Below are 21804 nucleotides of genomic sequence, written 5' to 3'. Positions count from 1 at the left end.
GGTTTTAATTGCAGTTAAACGCCAGCACCTCGCTGCTCGAACAGAACGCTGTTGATTAAGAACGGGACAATGGGGCGGGCCGCATAACTCAGATCTCACGGTTAATGTAGAAGCAGGCCGGGAGAGGATTACTGCTTTACACTCATTACACTCAATAACAAAGCATGACTCAGTACAGCACAGCAAGAAGTCTATAAATCTACAGAGAGACACGTGCAGATTGAAAACATCACAAGTCATTTACATTCAACTTACCTAAATTACATTTATGAAACACATTCCTCACGAAGGCCAACAAGTATAAGTATATAATTGGGTGATTCTTTAACTGAGGATATATGTATATATATATATATATATATATATATATATATATATATATATATATATATATATTTATATCTACAGGAGGTACGTAGACTTCAATGAAGTAAACCTATTTTAATATAAAATATTATTATTTATTTACTTTTTGTTAATGTGAATATACTGTACATATATAACAGGAAAAGCCTTTTATTGAAAATAAAAATGTATTGTATTCCACAGTGCCATTTCTACCACATCTCAAATGATGCATTATGTTTGATGAAAATGTATCTGCATAAAACATATCTGGCTAAAATTATTTTTATAGCTTCCATTTTATATATCTTACAATTAGATTTTGCTTAATTTGTCAATGTTAGGGCATGACTAGAAATGATACACAATAAAAAATGTCTGTAAAGATTATTCACTCATCTCATATTTCATATCAATCTTTCAAAAGTTATGAAAAATAAAAATGATTGGGGCAAATTGTTGGTCACGATGGAAATGGCACAGCATCTGAGAGACGGTTAATACATTTTAAATGTTAAATTTGAAAAAAGTATATAAATTGTCATCAATAAACATTGATTAGATCACTGATTTAAATTATCTTAGTGTAATAATTTATATTCTATGAGGGATTTATATATTTTAAGATTTCAAAACGTAAATATATAGAACGTAAACGATAGCACAAAAATGATGCAGGCATGATAAGAAGGTTTTAGCATGAAATCTGTTAAATCAAGCCCTGGTACATAAAAGTACTCCTAGTTGAAGAAACACCAAATTACAAAGAGTAAAATCAATACAATATTAATCAGCATTATATATATTTCCACAGAATAAAGTGCCATTATAGGTATAAAAGTTTAGGTGAAGTTTGTTTAAAAAGTCAACATCTTGCACTCTTTCCATGGTAATGAGTCACAAGGCTGTCTGTGATGACAAGAATAGAATTCCCTGATTCTGCATTTATGCATATTACCATGAGCAGGAAGCATAAATTAAAGCATAGAAAATGGAACGGGATCCAGAAAACTCTGCACAAATACCTTCTCACACAGCAGAGCCGCCCGGGTTCATTGTTATTTTATTATGTTTGCTAAGGCTAGCATCGCTATTACTGTTGCTCATTCTTAGGGCTGGGGATTGAAACAAACCAAAAAGGAAAGTAAACTAAGAAACTAAGTTTTAAACTTTAGTGCATAGCTCCTCCTGCACTGCCTCTGCTACAGACATAAATGACCCCTCAAATCATGGTATTGTAGAGAGGTGTGAGACATGACAGTTTTGGAATTTGTTTGTAACATCCGTATGTATTTGGGGGTAACCGTAAGAAAGTCACCTACCACTTGAACGTCTGAGGGCACTCGGGACAGGAAGTCCAACAGCTCATTGTTGTCGATGCTGTATGGGTCTCGCAGTTTTTTGGTGAACTTGTTCACCCCTGAAAGTAGAAACAACAGTGGTGATTAGGTCTCACAAAGTGCAGTTCAGAAGGACCTTATAAGCTCCTGTACAGATTCTGAACCCTCGTCTTTTCACTTTAAAGGATAAGCTGCCATGGAGCTGACAGAAGCTCTGCTCTCTGACCTTGTAGAAACTCGCATCTGAACACTATATGAAAGAGCACACGAGGCATTAGCTACTAGTGAGTTTGCCCTGAGCTCTGCAGTTTACTGTCCTCCCTGCTGTTCTGGTGGCGAGTCCCTGGAGCATGAAAACTTAAACTTCCACTAAACCCTGTGACCTCCTGCAATAGTCTATTTGCAATTCTAAAACACGCTTTGTGTAACATGCTACTCTGTCTTATGTTATTTCGTCATTCATGACAGATTGTAAGCGTATTGTAAGCTCACCCCAGGCCAGAATGATGTATCTGAGAGGAATGTAGTACACCACAAGAGTGGCTGCACACAGGGCCACTATGGCCAGCCAGCTGAGGAAAGGCACAGTCCAGTTCAAAGTACTGAGAACAGAGAAAAGGATGCATTTGATGTTATTTCTTCTACACAGACTTACACCGTGTCTACACCGGACGCGAATGGCGCAATGCAACAAAATCAAAAAGAACCCATTATAATCAGTGATGCTGTCTACACTGGATGTGGACACATGACGGCACTCCAAAAAAAAAACCATTCTATTTCTGACAAACTCCATGTACTTGCGCTACTTCAGACAGCAGTGCAAATGGATTTGGAGCTTTCACTTTGATGCATCCATTGTAGACACCATCAAGCTGTTGCAGCACACAGCGGTCACACCTGGTGTAGACACGGCATGACAGTTTTTCATGTGTGTGTGGCCTTACCAAATGTTACTATAGTTGCAAAACAGCATAGTTATAATAACACCTGTAAAACATTTTTGATTGGACATGTACCATGTCAGTACAATGATAATACTTTTTCTTTTTTTGAGTAAATAGCATGGCACAGGAAATTGATAATGATTCAGTGTCATGGTATATATCAAGGTACAGTATTGCTAATTCATACCAATGCTATGTTAAATGAAGGAGTGGTAAATTCTGTAAGGGGTCAAAATAGAGGGTTATACAGTAGCTGTTAAATCAAATTCGAAATTGCACAATAATATAACACACTCTCAAAAAAAAAAGAGGGACCCCACTGGGGTGGTACCCTTGAGGGTACATTTTTGTACCTCTAAGTTAGGGGTAGGCAAGTTCGGTCCTAGAGAGCTGATGTCCTGGAGAGTTTAGCTCCAACCCTACTAAGCCACCACAGTATAAAACTCATGGCTCCCAGCAAGCATTTCAGCATTAAGTATGTCACCATTGTTGAGATTCATATGCTGATTCTTGATATCTGTGTGCGTCAAAAATTATTTCTGTGATCTGTGAGAAAGTATTGTTGGTGAATATTATTTATTGATATTTTTAGTCAGTGATGAGTTTAGTCAACCATTTTTCTTCATGACAATTTTGGTTTATGGTTTTGTAAACACTGTAACAAAAAACACAAACTCGCAGTCAAACTGCCCAACTAAAGAAAACACTCATCGCCATAATGGTGTCCAAATATTTTCAATAAAACCAACATCTAAACCTCTGTTAATTCTCAATAAGAGCTTCTATAGATGTCTTTCAGGGTTGGAGTCAAACTCTGCAGGACAGTGACTCACTAGGACCGAACTTGCCTGCCAATGGTTTAATTGTAGGACCAAGGACCAATTGTGTACCTTTAAAGGTACAGTTATACGTTTTGTTCTTCAAGGAACAAAATTGTACCTCGACTGTACCTTTTTTTCTGAGAGTGCATACACGGGGGAAAAAAAGTATCTTCATCAATACTTTTGTCTGGTTTATACATACATACATTGTCTTCATTGAGGTTTCTAACAGGGTAAAACAAGCTAAATTCAAGATACACTACCATTCCAAAGATTGAAGTCAGTAAGATTTTTTAAAATGTTTTTTACATCTCCAGTCTCTAGTAGTCTCTTCGCGGCTGATACAAAGATACAGTAAAAACAGTATACAATTGTGAAATATTAGTACAATTTACAATATCCATTTTAAAAAGTAATTTATTTTTGTGATGGCAAGGCTGAATTTTCAGCAGCCATAATTCCAGTCTTCAGTGTCACATGATCCTTCAGAAATCATCCTAATATAAGAAACATTTCTTATTATCAGATATTTTGTGTTGATGATGTGTTGAAAAAAACAGTATTTGTTTGATATACTGTATATAAATGTTTTTACTATCACTTTTGTCAATTTAATGTGTCCTAAATCTTACTGACCCCAAACTACGTAGTGTAAATTCTCTAAAGTCAGGTTTTGCTTTTTAGGTAAATTTGTCTTGTGTTACGGATGTTTACTCAAGGATGTTTGGAAAACAAGACAAAAATACTGATTAGGAATATGATTTTTGCGGTGTAAGCAAATGTTTGTGTTTGTTTGAGTAAGATGTGACAGAGGTTGGCACGGTGGTGCCCACGTGTCTGCTCAGACACAAGCAGCGAGGGCTGAGACTTACTTCTTTATCCTCTCACCATAGGAGGCCACTTCATCCAGAGCATTCTGCACACTGATACACACATCCTGAATGGCATACAGCTTGTTCATAAAACCCTTTCTCTCGGAGTCCTGAAAGAATGAAAGGGAGAGAGAGAGAAAGAGAGGCTGGGCAAATGTATTTTTTCCACACAGCTGAAAGAGCACGGGGAGCATCAAAGACTTGGTGAGCTCTCTCTCTCTCACCAAGTTCTCCATTCTGCAATAGACATGTTTAAAATGAATCACACTTTGTGTATCAGTAAAGAGAAGAATATTTATTCTAATATGTTCTTCAAAGAGAACTAGCTATGTTGGGTAACCAGGTTTTACAATAGTGACATCACTGTGGCCATCACCACCATCATTACTATGCGCACCAAAAATCTTTTCTTTTCAACTTTTGAGGCCACAAGAACCTCAAAAGTAGACGTCAGTTCAATGTTTCCACAGTCAAAAGGCTCTGATTGTATTGACTGACAATAAGAACAGTCATGCAACAGTTGGGCTGACACGGAATGTAGTGACTGAGTGTGGACACAGACAGAGACTGTTGTAGTGCATTGATGTGCTGAGACAAACAAACACGTGCGCTTCCACACTCACAGAAGGTTCACGCAAAAATAAAATCCTGTCATTATTAGCTCATCCTCATGCACTTCAAATCTGTTTTCAGTGACAGAGCAGCATGGGCAATCTGCAAAACATGAAGTCATACAGGTTTGGAATAAAGCAAATTATGACCGAATTGTTATTTTTGGGTGAACTATTCAAAAAAGGTACAATATTAACACTCAAAACTCATATAGATCTGCACATTTCTGTCTGTTTCTGCTTCTATCGGACAACCTTTTGAAGATAAAAACAGAAATCCTGTGAAAAAAATCAGCTACGTCCAGATTCCCAAACCCTGACACCTCCGGAGGGCCTACACAAACAGACTGGCAGCACTTAAGAAGAACAATATGTCCAGGCAAAATGGACCCAGCGGGAGGGCACTGCCATGCAGCCGTAAGCATCACTATGCCTTTGCCCTGGGTCTGCTTTATGAGAGCTCCAGGCCTCTGCTCAACCCTGCCCAGGTTTATCTGGAAGCACTTCAGTCGCCATCCTTAGGCCTTTCATGGAGATCAATTGAAATGTCACTGCAGCGGATCGTGTCCACAATGAGACGACCAGCTACTGAACCTCTGGATCAAAACCCAAATCAAAACAGCAGCAAAGAGGGAGCTGGGGTCCACACATAGAGATGCTAACATAAGACGCGTCTATCAGAAGTGGATCCTACAAATTATTTGCATTTAAAGGAATAGTTCATCCAAAAAAATGTATTCATGTCATCGTTTACATACCCTCATGTTGACAAAAATCATCTTTCATGTTCCACAGAAGAAATTCATACAGGTTTGGAATGATGGGAGGGTGAGGAAATGATCCCTTTTCATTTTTGGATAGAACTAGCCTTTTAAAACACACCTAGCATGCTTAAATGCGTAGCAGGTTTTTGCACGGTTGAGCCACATTCATCATCTGTCCAAGCCCACTGCCTAAATACATTTTTGGAGGTATAAATGCACGTCATGTGTCGGCTCTGAAAGACAGAGGTGACGCAAGCGCACAACAAAGAGGCTAATTGTAGTCCGATTAACTCGTTTACAAGGAGGACGTGTCTGCAGTCAAACTTTAATCTGTTCTCGATCTGTTTGACTCCAAGGCCTCTCTTTGTATTCTAGACAATATTCAAATGCCATCTTATCTGAGCTGATATGTACTGTACCTCTGGTGCTTCTGTTGTAATAAAAATAAATAAACTAAAAAAGATGTCAGTTTAATGCTTCATTTTTAGTGGCTCAGCACCCTGGTTGATGTCTACACAGAACTGGTATGTAAAATGGTATATACAACTCATGCCACAGGTAAAGCAATGAATGAGACTGGTACTGGAATATCATTCCCAAAATGAAGAAATATGCTTATAATACAGAGATGGGTCTCAGGAAAAAACAGAAAACTGTCTGTTCTTCCTACACACACACACACACACACACGCAGTGTCCCATCCATCTCCCGTGCTTTGTACTGGATCCCACATCTGAAAAATGAAGCCCAATATGGCTTGCATAACCACATTGCCTTCCCAAAAAGCCACACAAGACAAATAGATATAATTAGACTGCGTCCCAGGGTTATTTTTCTTAGCAAATATTTAACAAGACTCCCCTGTCCTGGCTCCCATCTGGTTTGCGTTATCAAGCGAAACAAAAGTCCAACATACACTCCATTGTATCGGCTGCTATATGAGAAAAGAAGACTTTGAGGGACAAGGTATCGGTGTGTGTGTGTGTGTACGAGCGAGCGAGTGAGGGTGGAGGTGCAGGTCATGGGTCTCTACAGTCTAAACCATTACCACATGGCCCTCAAACCGTGAGCTAACTCCGATTTCCTGCCTTCAAAAGTGGATTGAGGAAGGCAGGAGGTTGGAATAACACTAGCCTGGGGAGAGGCTTGTTTTCACTGCTCCTCCGCACTTCTCTCACACACACATAAACACGCTCACACCGCTACGAGCCGAAGAGCAACCTGCCGCAGAAGAGCCCGCTGTGGGTCCTGGCTGAGCTGTGGGCCGCTGGAGCGACACATGGGCATTCCATTACCTCAGGTCCTCTTCCTCACGTATGCGGACACACACTGCGACACAGCAGGAGGCACACTTGATGTCAGCGGGCAAAGGGAAATTGATATTTAGTCAAAAATCAGTTCTGTTTAAAGTGTCTTCCAACAGTGCAGCCAAATCTGAAGTCTTCTAAATGCACAATGTCAAAATATAAAAAGTTTGAATCAAGGGATATCACACGCTCTACTGAATATCAGCACTGCTGTAGGCCGCCGTACATTACAGTTTCTGTTCAACAGCATGATTTTGAGTGTACTGCTTTTACACTGCAGTTCTATAAGCAATACGTTTAAGGGTCAATGATATATATACGAGTGTCCACAATAAACAAACATTTAAATCTTTTAAAAATCTAGTTTAAAACACATAATACAAAGCTTAGTATTTATGTTTGTTTCATATGGTTTTGAAAAACTTTTATACCATTTTCACAAAAAGTTTCAATTTAATGACTCTAAATGTAATATGGTTTAACCATAAAAAAACATTGTCCTTACACCTTGAATACATTTATAATTATTTCAAAATGTTTTAAAATTGATTTTTCAAGATAAAATTTTTATAAAAAATAAAAATTGTTTTTACAAATCATGCATTACAATCATGATTAATGCATTCAAATCATGAGTTAAATTACCAACTCATATCTTTAACATAACAAAAAATACATTCAAATGAAATATTTAAAAAAAATTATGTATTAAAAAATATGCCTGTCACAGATGATGTCAATCACAATAAAAAAAAAAAAAAAATGAAAGATCAAAAACTGTCATATCATTGACCCAAATATTGATTAGCATGTGGCCAATTACTTTTTTTACACAATGGAAATAATGCAGTTATATCCAATATTTCAATATTTAACATGAAGATTTAGATCTTTTGAATTCACATAAGAAAAAAACAACAAAACAAGCTTATTATTTTGCTTCAAACCATCTGGAATTCATGTGCATTACTATAAAAATGTGGTTACACTTTTTAATTTTAAGGTGACGTCGTTAGCGTAATTACACACATAAGTACTTAATTAACAACATGTACTTACTATATGGTTAAGGTTAGAATTTGGGGTTTGGTTTAGGATTAGTTACTTGTAATTATGCAGTTATTTACTGTAATAAATGCAGTCATTTACTGCTATTATGGCTGCACTTTATTTTACAGCACCCACACTTACATGTAGGCCTACTTACAGTGTAGCTACTTACCTGAGAAAGTACTAGGTAATATAAGGTCACCACATGGGTAAGGTAGGTTTAGGGGTAGGTTCAGGGTTAGTACCTAGTTATTACAAAGTTATTGTAATTACTATAATAAGTACAAAGTATGTAGGCTACATGGGGAACAGGACTGTAAAATAACGCTACTGTTATTAGTAAGTAATTGTAACGTGTAACTACGTCACCTTAAAATAAAGTGTTACCAAAGATGATTTTGTTTGTTCATCCAAACTTTAAATGCCACAGATGCTGCCGATAGACTCTACAATCTAAACACAGGGCCATGTCGCAAAGATCTTTTAAGCACTGTTCTCAAAAAGTGCCATTCTGAATGTAAAAACGAATACCTGGATAATGAAACAACACCTCAATTACATTAAATGTTAAATAAGCTTTGTGACATCAGTGGCTGGCAAATAAATGAACAGAATCTTCCATCTCGAAAGCATTAAACTGTGTATACTGTAAGACTGAGTGCAGCTGTCCGGGACCCCCTAGCGCATCCCTATTACCAAACTCCTTAGGGCTGCTAGTGCTACAGGCAAGCAGAGGCAAGTCCATTCCAGCCAGTTCCAAACATCAGGCTATTCACACCTCATCGTCCCATCAGGAGGCTCCAACTCCTTCGCAATGGGCAACCAGCATAGCGGGAGACTGATGAGGTTGGCACAGACCAGGACAGACACTTCGTAGAGGGCATATCTTGTTTGTTAACGACAGCAGGAGGGGGAACGATGTCCCAGGGGCGCCAAACTTCATTTACACCAAAGCCAGAGCCCCAACGCAAGAGGACGGACCCCCAGCCGGGCCTAATCCACACCCACACCCTTCTCTCGGCGTGTTCGGAGGAAGAGAAAACAAGATTCTTTGATCTACGCCGCACTAAAGGTGAGGGGAACAAAGAAGGCAGATAAGATAGAGATCAAGATGAAAATGAAATCATTTCACCCGGGCCGGGTTGCTCCCTTGATACGCGTATTATTTGTTTGTCTTCTCTCATTTCGAGCCAAAAGAGCGCTGACCCAGACGGGCAGAAGTAGAGAGCGATATCACCAAGGAAAAGAGTTCCACACCTCTGATGGCAAATAAAGCCAAGACAAGTCCCCTCAGACAGACGTGAGCCCACCTCTTATCAGCGAAAACATGAAACGAAAAACAACTTCTTTAAATAGATGAGTGCATTAATTTTCCAAAAGTAGTTCATTAGCACTTTATTCATAATGAATGGGACGGGGGAAGAGACGTACAGGGAAAGGCTTGTCAATGAAATTGTTCCTCGTCTTCGAGTCTGAGCACTTTGGGAGGTTAATTAAAATTGCAGTTTAATTAGATTTGAGGTGTGTGTCAGACTAAACGGAAACTCCCCTGACTGCCTGCTTGATCCCAATAACTTCTATCCCAAATACTGGATGCCAAAAGATATCCCACATCAAAAGGAAAACCATTCGCATTACTGTTTTTAAGGAGTAAAGATAAACAAAAATCTTTTGACACAACCTCAAATACAACATCAAGAAAACATGCAATCTACTCTTTAAGTAGTAGTCTAAGAGTTTGTGTATATGTTTCTCTTTGATTCTCCTAAAAATTATCTAGTCCAATTCAACACTTGCAAGATTTTATTTTTCATTTATATATACTTCTGTGCTTTATTTATAGGAGAGCAACAGCAAAGTATGATGGGTGTCCCCATCAGAGGGCTACGAGTCAATATGTCACAGGCAGGCATGTGTGTTTACCACTGCATCATGGATAATTGAACAAAACACCTATAATATAGCATCACAATAAAACAAGAACTCACACGCATGCACGCACGCACGCACACACACACACACACACACACACAAACACACACACACACACACACACACACACACACACACACACACACACACACACACACACGCACACACACACACACACACACACACACACACACACACACACACACACACACACACACACACACATACACCTAACAGAATAAGTATGTTTCAAACATTTGGGAATGTGACAGAAGTTCAGAGGCACTATCCTTGCCTCTCAAATTCCCAGGTTCTACCTTCCCTCAAATCCCTAGTGACACTCCAAAAATAGGTGAGATGCTGAAAGCCACGCAACAGTATGTGACCATGGAGGCAGCAAAAAAGCTATTGAGCTACTCTCTAGAGATCCGCATGCCCTCACAGTGGCTTTCCCTCTGGAGACAGTATTCTGGGCCAAGGTCTAACAACAGTCTTTGTGACTTCAGCAGGTACTGAATAACATTATGTTTAGATTCAGAATAGTGCATTTTTAAGTGTTCGAGCGGCCCAGTGTTTAGATTGTTTAGAGTCTCAATCCCTTTATTTACTGTTTATGGCAGGGGCATCCAATCCTACTCCTAGAGGACCGCCTGAACTCTCCAGGACGTTGGACCTCCAGTAATAGGAATGGACACCCCTGGTCTAAGGGCTAGTTGCTTGCTTTACAAACTATGAAAGCAAGTGATTCTACCAAAATCCACTCAATCAAATCACCTACTAAAGAAGGGTCTGCCCAGGCTAAACTAGCAAGACTTCTGGAAGCTTCTGGAAGTTCATGATAATCTACACTGTTTTTGTTTGTTTGTTTTTCCATCAGAGACTACACAATATAAGTTTGATTCAGTTTACTGTGAAATGTAGCTCAATCTATGTGGAGATCATACAAAATGGCGTCTTTCAAAATAGCAAATAAAGAGATATGCTGCACTCCTAACTCATGTTTAATATAAATGTCCGACCTTTACTTTGACAATTGCATCATTAGCTCTCTCTGATCAGACACAAAAGGAAGGTTTTAGCCATGATGAGTGAGCGCCCTAGTTTTAAGGAGCACAAAAAAACTGTTTCCACGCTAGCACCCCATTGCCCTGAGCTCCCGACACATCCCTGCGCAATGACGTGCAGATGGATAACACTGTAAACAGGGAGAATAAGCTTTATTTTACGTCTGACCTCTGCTTCCCACCGCTCCCTGCTAAAAACAACAGCATTAGGCTCTAATGGATCCGCTGGAGAGCCGGGTTCACCTTCGCCATTACTCCCCAGGCCTCCGCACCCAGCGGGCAAGGCACTCCATCAGCCCCAAGGTCAACCTGATAGTTGCCCCTGTTCTCCAGCCTCTCTGATTATGCCCCTCACCCCTGGAGCGACCCCCCCCCCCCTCACCTCAGAACGCTTGCGTTCCCCCTGCTCTCCTTGCCCTGTCCTCTCTGGGTCCCTGGATGCCACCTGATGATGAATGGAGCACAATTAGCTCCATCCACCAACCACTGCACTGGATTCGCCCTGCTCTCTCCGTCTCGCAAAAATGAGGCCGTCAAACTGGGGAAACATCATCAAGCTGGGCACCAACAGGCAACCCAATATAGCTACTAAGGATGTCCAAAACCACACATTTTCAAAGTTGACTAGTCAGTAGGTGGTCAACAACAAGCATTCTATATAATTAATGCCCGTTATGAGTTCACATGACACGTTTGGATACTATTCTTAGGGGCAAAATGTTTTTTATAATCTTTGTCAGAGATGATAGCCTCGTGGGCAGCACTCCAAATTGTAGAACAGTTGTGTTTTGGTGATTGCAGTCAGTTCGTGGTCCTTTCCGGATCCTGGCTGCCTCTTCCACTTTGCTTCCTGTCAATTCTCTATTCTGCCCTGTCACAGTAAATAGAAAGACATGAGGGTGAGCAAATGAGGAGAGCATATATTTATTTATTTAATATAACTATCCTTTTTATATATATAATAAATACACACTACCAGTCAAAAGTTTGGAATCATTCAGATTTTTTTCTGCTCACCAAGACTGCATTTATTTGATCGAAAATACAGCAAAAACAGTATTATTGTGAAATATTTGTACAATTTAAAATAACTATTTTCTATTTAAAATGTCATTTATTTCTGTGATTCAAAGCTGAATTTTCAGCATCATTACTCCAATCTTTAGAGTCACATGATCCTTCAGAAATCATTCTAATATGCCGATTTGCTGCTCAAGAAACATTTATTATTATTATCAATATTAAAAACAGTTGTGTAAAATTTTTTCAGGATTATTTAATGAATAGAAAGTGAAGAGAGCTCAACATTGATAATAATAATAATAAATGTTTCTTGAGCAGCAAATCATCATATTAGAATGATTTTTGAAGGATCATGTGACACTGAAGACTGGAGTAGTGATGCTCAAAATTCAGCTTTGCATCACAGGAATAAATTACATTTTATAATATATTCAAATTGAAAACAGTTATTTTACATTTAAATAATATTACACAATATTACAGCTTTTTTTGGTATTTTTAAGAGACTTCTTTAAAAACATAAAAAAATCTTAATGATTCCAAACTTTTGACTGGTAGTATATATATATATATATATATAGTTTAAATTCTAAATAACCTAGTTGTCCTTACTAATCGTCTAGTCAGTTGTTGGACTATAGACAAAAATTGTAACCCATTCCTAGAAAGTACCGTGGCATTTAATTTACCTCTTAAATTCAGTGTCCCATTAGACATCTGAAATGACAGTGTGCTGAGATGCCATCTATAGTGAGTGCATGTAGACGTTCTCACTTTTAAAAGTTTCCAGGGATGCGCTTCTCAAAAGGATATAAATGGCAATGGCATCCCTCCACTTCGGAGACAAACATCAATATACCCTCATAATTCATTCATAAACCCTCTTCTTGGAAGCTGCTTTCCTTCTCTATACAGCACAGGTTCAGTGTTCCTTTATCGTTATCTGAGCTGCAAATGAGTTTCTCATGAGGTGAAGTCATCGAGTAAGCCACGGTGGGTCAGCCACTGGCTGGGGCTCTGGCTGTTTTGAAAGAGGTTAGTGACAGCACAAACATGTAAGCCCCAATGCACCCTGATTGCTTAGGTTAGTAAAGCACACTACTACCCTTAAGCGAAACCATAAGGAGAAAACCCAACCCCAAAAGCCACTACTTTCTACCAAACATGTTGCCATATTAAGGTGACACAGCATTTGCATCCACCTACCCAAGTGTAGGAAGTATCCAGCTATTCCAGAGTCCAACAAATAACTATTGGTCACAAGGCTAGATCTTCAAGATTAAGAAGGAAGAGTGACAACTGAGAACAAAGTGAAAGGTGAAAGGGAGCGACACACAACCCTGCTTGGCGTGACAAACGATGAGCCATAGAAGTGAGACACGGGGACATACGGACCGCACTTACCACCATCACGCGAATCCACTCAAAGTGCCAGGAAGCCAAAATATCCGCAAGGATATGGCTTTCCGGCAGCCGGCCATCCTGGGAGGGGACTGAACCCGGCACCTTGTGGACCAGAATAAATTGAGATCTTTTTAAAGCAGGGCTACAAAAGGAAAAGAGTTAGACAAAAAAAAAACATTGATGGCTACTAAGATGGCTCAGGACCCTTGAGAGAGAGAAAAAAATCCACCTGATAAAAAAGGCAAAATGGAGAAATCAAACAATGAAGCTCTTTTACACAACAAGACAATGCCCTGAGTGTGTGTAGAATTTTTCTAATCTCTCTTTATTAGCCAAACATGATTAAAATGCAGTTCCTAGGAGCATCTCTCCCCTAAATAAAAAGAAAAGGGAAAAAAGCCAAGGAAAAAAGTCAAAAGCATCTTTTACAGCATGAAGCTTTTCATCTTTTAGAGGCGCTGAGAAGAAAAGGAGCGAGAGAAGCACAAACATTCCCTCTTTCTCTCTGTATTCTCCTTTGCACTGAAGAAAGCCACGTTACCTGAGGATACGCATCACGTATCACAAGCTCAATAGCCCCAGAACAAGTTTTCAGTCACAATTTTTCAAAGTAATAAAAATAATCCCTAGCACACTCTTTAGTCCAATTACATACTGCCATGCAGCTATCGCCCAGATCAAACCCCTGCCTCTGCTCGGCTGGGTTTAACCCTCCGAGTGTTATCTACAGATAAGGCTCGCTTGTAATGCTAGATTCTAGCGGACATAAATGTGCATGAACTGGGATCAGATTGTCAGCGTTTCACAGTGCAGAGAGGTTAGCTTATGTTTCTCCCTGCTAATGTGGCTGTGGTGTGGTGGAAAGAGTGGGTAAGAGTAGGCTAAACACTAAAAAACAAGGTCAGGTCCAGAGAGAGAGAGAAAGAAAGAAACAGAACACGCAAGATTGTTTTTCTTTTGCTCGCAAGACATTTTGGTTCCCATTAACACTATGTATATTTAAAGGTATACACTTGGATCTTAGTATCTGAACGCTAAGCTGGCATTAACATAACATTCGTATAGGGTCAGTTTTCACGTTCAGGTCAACTGCTGTCAAGGCAGATCAACAGTTTAGTGAATACACAGGTTTGCAGAGTAACGGAATTCAAGAAACACTTAAAATACAAAATACGAGTAAATACATTTCCTTGAAGTTGACATTTAAATATTTGGTAATCCGTTTTACATTTACATAAAAAATGAGTTAACTGAATTAATTAATATGAATGTTGTTGTGTTTTATTTTATTTTTATTAATTATTTAGTTCATTCACTTGAGGAAAAAATATAGATAAATTATAGAGTGTTTGAACAGCGACAGCTGAAAATCGTGATGAAACATGAATCTAGTAAACACCATTCAAAAGTTTGGAGTCAGTATTTTTTATTTATTTATAAGTATTTATAATAATGAATACTTTTATTCAGTTGGTTATTGGACTAGCACATGCACTTTATAATGATTCCTAAATGATTGTGACACTGAAAAATGACTACTAAAAATGTAGCTTAAATATAACACAATTTTAGTGTCTGCATTTACATACTTGTAGTATATATTCTGGCCTAAAAGCTAAATGAAGATATTAAGTCACAAAACAGAGACCGGAAACTGACTAGCCTTTGACAACAAACAGTTTTTTCTCACTTTCTCTGTCACTGTTTTGCTTCACATTCTTATTGAATGCTTGTTTATTTATAAGATGTACAACATACGGTTACATGCCATCTTTAATATCCAGTCGAGCAGGCAGCACAATCGTGCACACTTCCTAACAGCTGTTTGGCATGTAAGGAGGCGTGCGTGAGTTGTGGTAAGCCTGTGAGCATGACATGATTGCAGTGTGTATCTTATCTGGGGCGGCTCCTCCTCGGGCTGTGTGTGTATGTGTAGGACCATTACTCCAGTGCCCAGCCATGCGTACACTCCTAATCTCAGCACTCTTTCACCCTCTCTCTTTTGCTCCCTGGGGACACTGCCGCTATCATCCTGGCTGCTCCTCAGACGGAGCACTAGCGCTGATTATCCCTCCGTATACTCTCCGGACACATGTCCGCAAAACACCGGTTCATATGACATCACCTAAATAGCCATATCATCAATTAGCATGTGCAAAAAAAACTTATTGGAATAGTGAACAGAAAATGAATGGGATGCTGTAGTGCATGATACTGAAAAATACATATAAATACAAAAGACAAAAAAAAATGTATATGTTATTCAACGACTTTTGTCATTACTTTCTTTTATGGAACACAAAAGGACAGGTTTTGCAAAAAACGTCCAGGCTGCTCTTTTCCATTCCATTCCATTGAAATGATTGGGAAATTCAGTCTTCAAAAAGAGACTGAATTTCCAGTGCCATAAAAGTTATATAAAAGTGCTCCTTTCGATTTTGCAGTCCCAAGACTGTTGTTCACCAGGGGCATAGCCAAAACTTTTTTTTCAGGGGCGGCCAGTGATAATGAATTTCATTTAACTGCACCTCAACAAACACTGGTTAAACTGGTCCCACTGCAAAAACAATGCTGCAATCCTACAGATTACTATTCCTTATGCCATTTTTCCAATATTCTCAGCAGCTCAAATCTCCTCCTTACCAGTTGAGCTTAAAGGTAAGTGAACATTGTTTGTCAAGATGAAACATGCACATTAACTTTAACAAACTGTCACAAAAAAGTAGTGAAACCTTGTTTGTCCGCTGCGCTCGCATCCCACGTCTTTTGCAACGTCTCACGCACGACACGGCATTCTAAAAACATGGCGCACAAGTTAAACTTTTACAAAAATATAGATTTTTTTTCGTCCCACTGCCCTGTCTCTCACATTTTAAAAATGCAAAATCGAGTTCTGTGTGAAAGTCCATTCCACTGTGCTACTTTTCCATTGTTTTTCGTCGCTTGATGGATGTGTTTGGCCATTGCGCTCATGTCTTGCTACGCTTTATGCTTGCAAAGCTGGTTTGCAAAACGTGCTCTTGCAGTGTTGCTATGTACACTTATTATGGGTATCTTTGGGCTTGTTATTTTTTCCATATCAAGAGGTGAACTGCAAGTTCAGCTGGAGTGTGTACATGGCCTTTGTGCCATGGTCATAGTTCTTTGAACAGAGAAAAGTCAGCGGTCAAAATGCTTGTGCAACAGGGGTGGCCAGAGGGGTGGACAAGCGTCAATCGGGGGGGGCACTGACCTGAAAATCTGAAAGTAGTCATATGAAATGACTGAAAGTAGTAGTTATGTCCAATCTGTGGTTGAATTATTCTGCTGAGTCAAATCTCCAATAATCGGTTGATCCAGTTCACAAAATCTTTGTGAATGATTCGATTTGAGTTCAACTCATTGACTTACTGTTTTGGCCACAATAGTTCACAGATTATCAGTGGTTATCTTAATTTTTGGTTTGTTTCTCACACAAAACTATTTGCTTATTGCTTCAGAACACTGGGGACTACAGCAAATAAATGTGCATCTTTTTTTAGCCTTTTAAGTCTCATTTCATTGTATGGAAAAGAGCGACCAACACACTGTTCAAAACTTCTCCATTTGTGTTCCACAGAAGAAAGTAAGTCCAATGGGTTTAATGATGATATGAGGGTGGCAGTAATGATGTAGCTAGACCTTGAAAACAGTATAACTGTTAAGAAATTGTATGTACGTAAGTTGGAGGCGGGGAGACTGTTAGAGGGAGTGCGGCCTACGAACTCCTTGTGAGCTGGCTTCTGCTGATGAAACTGCAAACTATTCTTCAGTAAATTTTTCTTGAATTAATCTAACTCCTGACTCTTGGTCTTCATTTTTCACTACTGGTCCTGGATCCTAAGCTGTTACCCCAACAAGGGTGAGTAAATGATGATGACAGAAATATGATTTTTATGTGAACTATTCCATTCAAAGCAACACCAAAGCTCTTCTCAAAATATTACCAGAGCAAGAAAGACTAGGCTTCCAACATCTGCTTTGTGACAGGTGAGTATCTGATGCATAAAAATAGTGAACGGTAATGAAAATACAAAACCTTCGCAAACTTTCTTTGGGAAAGTGGCTGCACACAAGTGCGAGACAGCTGTGGCACAAGCGGAGCATTAGGCATGTTATCATAGCGTACCCGATGCTACTGCTTATTTCCACACTAGCATATCTGAGAGAGGTTTAACAATGTGAGGCACATTCATTATCACCTGGATAATTACCTGCCATTCTGCCTGTGTGTTTACATGTGTTTGGCGGAGCAGGTGTTAAAATATTTTGGCTGTTATTGCCGGGATTGCTGATGAATTTGGTGGAGTCGGTGAGCTCTCCAGAGAGCTATTCAGCACTGTAAACACACATATGTACACTATCTACATGCACACACACACACTGGCACTAGCCTGGCAAAGAGAAAAGGATAAGTGTGTAGCAAGCACATGGCTTACAAAGTCATACACCCAGCATGCTTTTGGAGACTGTAAATATATATCCAAATTGTTTAACCCTAAAATCAATGACCACAAAAAGTACAGTAGAAGTGAAACTGTAGCTTTCTAGGCCAGAAACTAAATAATTTGAGGCTAACATGAAATCAAAATTGACCCTATTTCCTTGCTCATTTATTTCTTCAAAATGTTTCTGTCTACTCTATTCCAAAAAAGAACTTTGTGTCTTCATAATCTATCATCTAAATGTAATAACTTGCTCTTCACAAATTACTTTTCCGTTGACGTCAATCTGAAAATAGCAGCAGGAGATCGTTCCTCTCCCAAAACCCTGCCTCCAACCCCAAACTTATGTTTACAGGACTTTTGCTCTTTAAAGAAGCAGGGATATCGAAAAGGTCAATTGTGCTCGAGGCATTTGACTCCTGAATTCTTCTCAAATTTTAGGCAGCACAAAATGGCTGGTATTCATAAACATGCTTTAGTGAAAATGTATTCAGATAAGTAATGTTGTTAATAATTTAGTGGGGAAAGTGTGTACTTTTATTTTCACTAGATTTTTGAAGTGATCTAAGGAGTAAAATGACAAAACTAAAAACCGTTTTAATGCAATTAGCTACATTTTGTTAGTAATCTGCAGAGTAGCAAACTACAGTGTTGAAAGGGAAAAGTTTGACTGTAGTTAAACTACTTTAAATTACTTCAAAGCAGTTTCCTCAACACTGATTTGATTTCAAATAGCCAGGCACACTGCAAAAATGGCCCATTTTGAAACACTTTTACACTGTCACTTGAACTAACCTTGCTTTCACCTGCTCTTTCTCTCTTCTTCTCCCTCTCTTTTTCTTGTTTTGGAACCAATTGCCTACTTGAGCAAAACAACTGAGCCGTCTCCATCAATTAGCCTTGACTTTGGACTTTCATTAAGAGTAATTGACTAATATCTGCAGTGAGTCTGAAGAAAGACACTTTTAACTATCACGAAACAGTTTGTTAAGTAGGAACACATGTCTTGGCTCAAACTATGCCTGCAAGAGGTCCCCAGTCCAATGCAAAACAGGTGCCTGCCATGTAATACCCCATTTAGCCCCTGGGGCAAAGGTTATCCAGCTAATAGCTTCCTAGTGGAGACTGAGGAAGAGCTGAAGACTAGGCCTGGCCTAAACATCTGGGACATATTGCACATACTTGCAACATATGCTTCAAGTTCAATTAAAATGAGACCTTGGCACATTTATCCATCCTTCATCCAGTGAAAGTGGTCCTACCCTGATGTGACCTCAGTATTTTACTGCTTGAACAAACAGAGAAGGTAATGAGAGTGTGAGGTCATCAACAAACGAAGAAAGTAAAGAGACCAAAAGAAAGAACTGCAATCCAGTGTTGCGGAGTAACTAAAAGTATGATATTATTGCAGCAATTCCCCCCCCCCCCAAATATTGTGGCTATTGAAATGCTGGTATCTGGGTAGCCTGACAAAATTATGCATCACTGTAGGTTGTAATGTCTTGAAGGTTGGGGTGGTGGGGGGGTATATATTTTCAATTCAAAACGGTCATATTTGAGAAAAAAGTTGAGTAGTTTGCATCACTGAATGTTACTGTTGGTCGTTTAACATTTCTATCGCAAAACAGTTTACATATTATATTGACATTATTACATTTACGTTATTTACATCTTACCTCACTCTGTTTCAACGTTAAACTGACACTTCTCATTGGAATTCACGCTCTGCTTCTGTGAACAGTAAATCCCGCCTACTTTGATTTGATTGGCCATCTCAATCATTTTGACATTGATGAGCGCTGTTAAACCGCCTAGGCAGACCTGACCGTAAAATGCAACAGGGTGTAAATGTAAATTTTAACATTTAAAATTGTTAAAATTGGGGAGGGCAATTTGGCCATTTCTAATTATTAGGTAGGGGGACTTTTCCACCTCAATGTCTATGGTGGTTAAGGCCCTGCATTGTATTGCGCTTTACATGAGAGCGATGTGAAGCCTCTATCATCTGTAACACTAGTAAGTCTGTGCAATTTTAATGAAACTTAACAAAGAAATAATATTTACAAATAAATAATTCAATAAAATAAATGAGTCACCAATTCGACCTAAATATTTAGTAAAATACTTCTGTTCGCCACTATCTTTTTACTTTTATTTCAAATATGAGGACTTTTTTGTGCTTTCTAGTTGTATTTATTGTAAATAAATCTAATTTAAATGTAAATAAGTCTTCTTTTTGTGCCAGATAAATGCTCTAAGGGCGTTTTCACACCTACCCTGTTTGGTCCGGATTTTCGGACTTTTCAGTTTGGTCCGAATCAAAATTACAGGTGTGAAACCTCCCCCGTACCACGGTCCGGACCAAACAGACGAAATTTGGTCTGACGAAAAGAGGTAATCTCGGTCCGGATCAAACTGAACAAAGGTTTGGTTCGTTTCTAGTGTGAAAGCATTTTCTTTATGGTTCGGACTTTTAGACCATTTACAGGAAGTTCCTGTTTATGTTTAATTATAATGTTATTTTTAAATTCAATCAAGGCTACATTGATTATGAAAAGTGAAAAGATGCGCAATATGTCAGAAGATAGAAGGTCAGAAATAATTTTGAACGAAATTTTGTATGATTTTGCTTAGAAAGCCTTTCTTTAATGTGAATTTCGTTTTGTATAAATAGTATCTTAATTTTAATCAACGTTTAATCAGATAATTGACTGGATTTAATAAATAAGAAGCAAATAGTCTATAGCAGACAATAATCGCGGGAGCGATCACATGCTTTGCACATGAACTGGAGCGTGTCTCAAATAAACCGAAGCTCAGCAGCTACTCGTCTCACAAACATGAGAAATATGTGTATATAAAGCTTGAAATGTCCACTTTTAAACGTAACGAATAAAAAATAGTCAAGCAATGCACACTGTTCAATAGTGGCAATTATATGCATCCGTTCATTCATTCTTGATGCTGACGTCAGACGCACGTCCGTTTGCAAACCAATCAATGTCCAGATGCAGCCCACATAGATGATGACGAGTGGACGCAAGTGCGTCATGTAAAGTTCTTTAGTGCGCTCACATAATTGCAATGTGAAACCAAAACAAAACTAACCGAATGTATAAAATGTATCAAAACATGAACCTCGGTTCTGACCTTGGTGCAGACTTTCAGGTGTGAAAACGCCATATGAGTGCAACAGTTACTATCCAAACATTTAACATACAAATTGTGTTAAAAAGCAAAAACAAAATACTTGAAAAAAATACTTGAAAATGTATGAAAAATACAAAGACTGTGTACTAAATTTCACAAAATGGCGCAATCAAATAAAAAAAGTTATGGTACAATACAAAATTATTGATTGATTGATTGATTGATTGATTGATTGATTGATTGATTGATTGATTGATTGATTGATTGATTGATTGATTGATTGATTGATTGATTGATTGATTGATTGATCGATCGACAAAATTCAAGACATTTATTTATTTAAATATAAAATCCAACATATACAGTATGTGAACATTTTTGTGTATCTACTTTAAAAAACATTTATATGTAGAATGCATGTGTAGGTTGACCATTGTTGAACTACTTGAACTTTGTGTAATTTGTCAAGCTATAGGCTAATCATAATTCAAAGTAGCCTCCTCAACACTGATGCAAAGTCTAATTTAAACCATTTAAATCCTTCTACCCAGTTATGAAAAATAACAACAAAACTATGCAAAACTATGGAAACTAAGAATATTCCAATGGAGAAAGATAAGGCAAAAGGACAGAGATAGCCCCAAGTAGCCCTTCTCAGCTTTCCATCAACTCAACAGAGCTAATCTGTCTGGAAGAACAGCAGATCCTTG

At 38.6% G+C, this 21804-nt stretch overlaps 1 protein-coding gene across 11 annotated transcripts in view; it reads right to left on the bottom strand.

Annotated features, from left to right (window-relative positions):
- mctp1a (multiple C2 domains, transmembrane 1a) overlaps positions 1 to 21804 on the bottom strand; it is a 254225-nt gene that overhangs the window by 13155 nt on the left and 219266 nt on the right. For 6 of the 11 annotated variants that reach the window (XM_079814162.1, XM_079814164.1, XM_079814169.1 and 3 more), the window contains 3 exons: positions 4326 to 4435; positions 2178 to 2287; positions 1668 to 1765 (listed from right to left, as the gene is read on the bottom strand). In XM_079814162.1, coding sequence (XP_079670288.1) covers positions 1668 to 1765; positions 2178 to 2287; positions 4326 to 4435 — 318 coding nt within the window. Of the gene's footprint in view, positions 1 to 1667; positions 1766 to 2177; positions 2288 to 4325; positions 4436 to 13481; positions 13584 to 21804 lie in introns of all 11 variants that reach the window. The other 5 variants (XM_079814163.1, XM_079814159.1, XM_079814166.1 and 2 more) reach the window with 1 other exon arrangement.

This window comes from Gobio gobio (assembly GCF_949357685.1).
Source record: "Gobio gobio genome assembly, chromosome: 4".
NCBI lineage: Eukaryota > Metazoa > Chordata > Actinopteri > Cypriniformes > Gobionidae > Gobio > Gobio gobio.
This window is presented reverse-complemented; position numbering and strand designations above follow the sequence as displayed.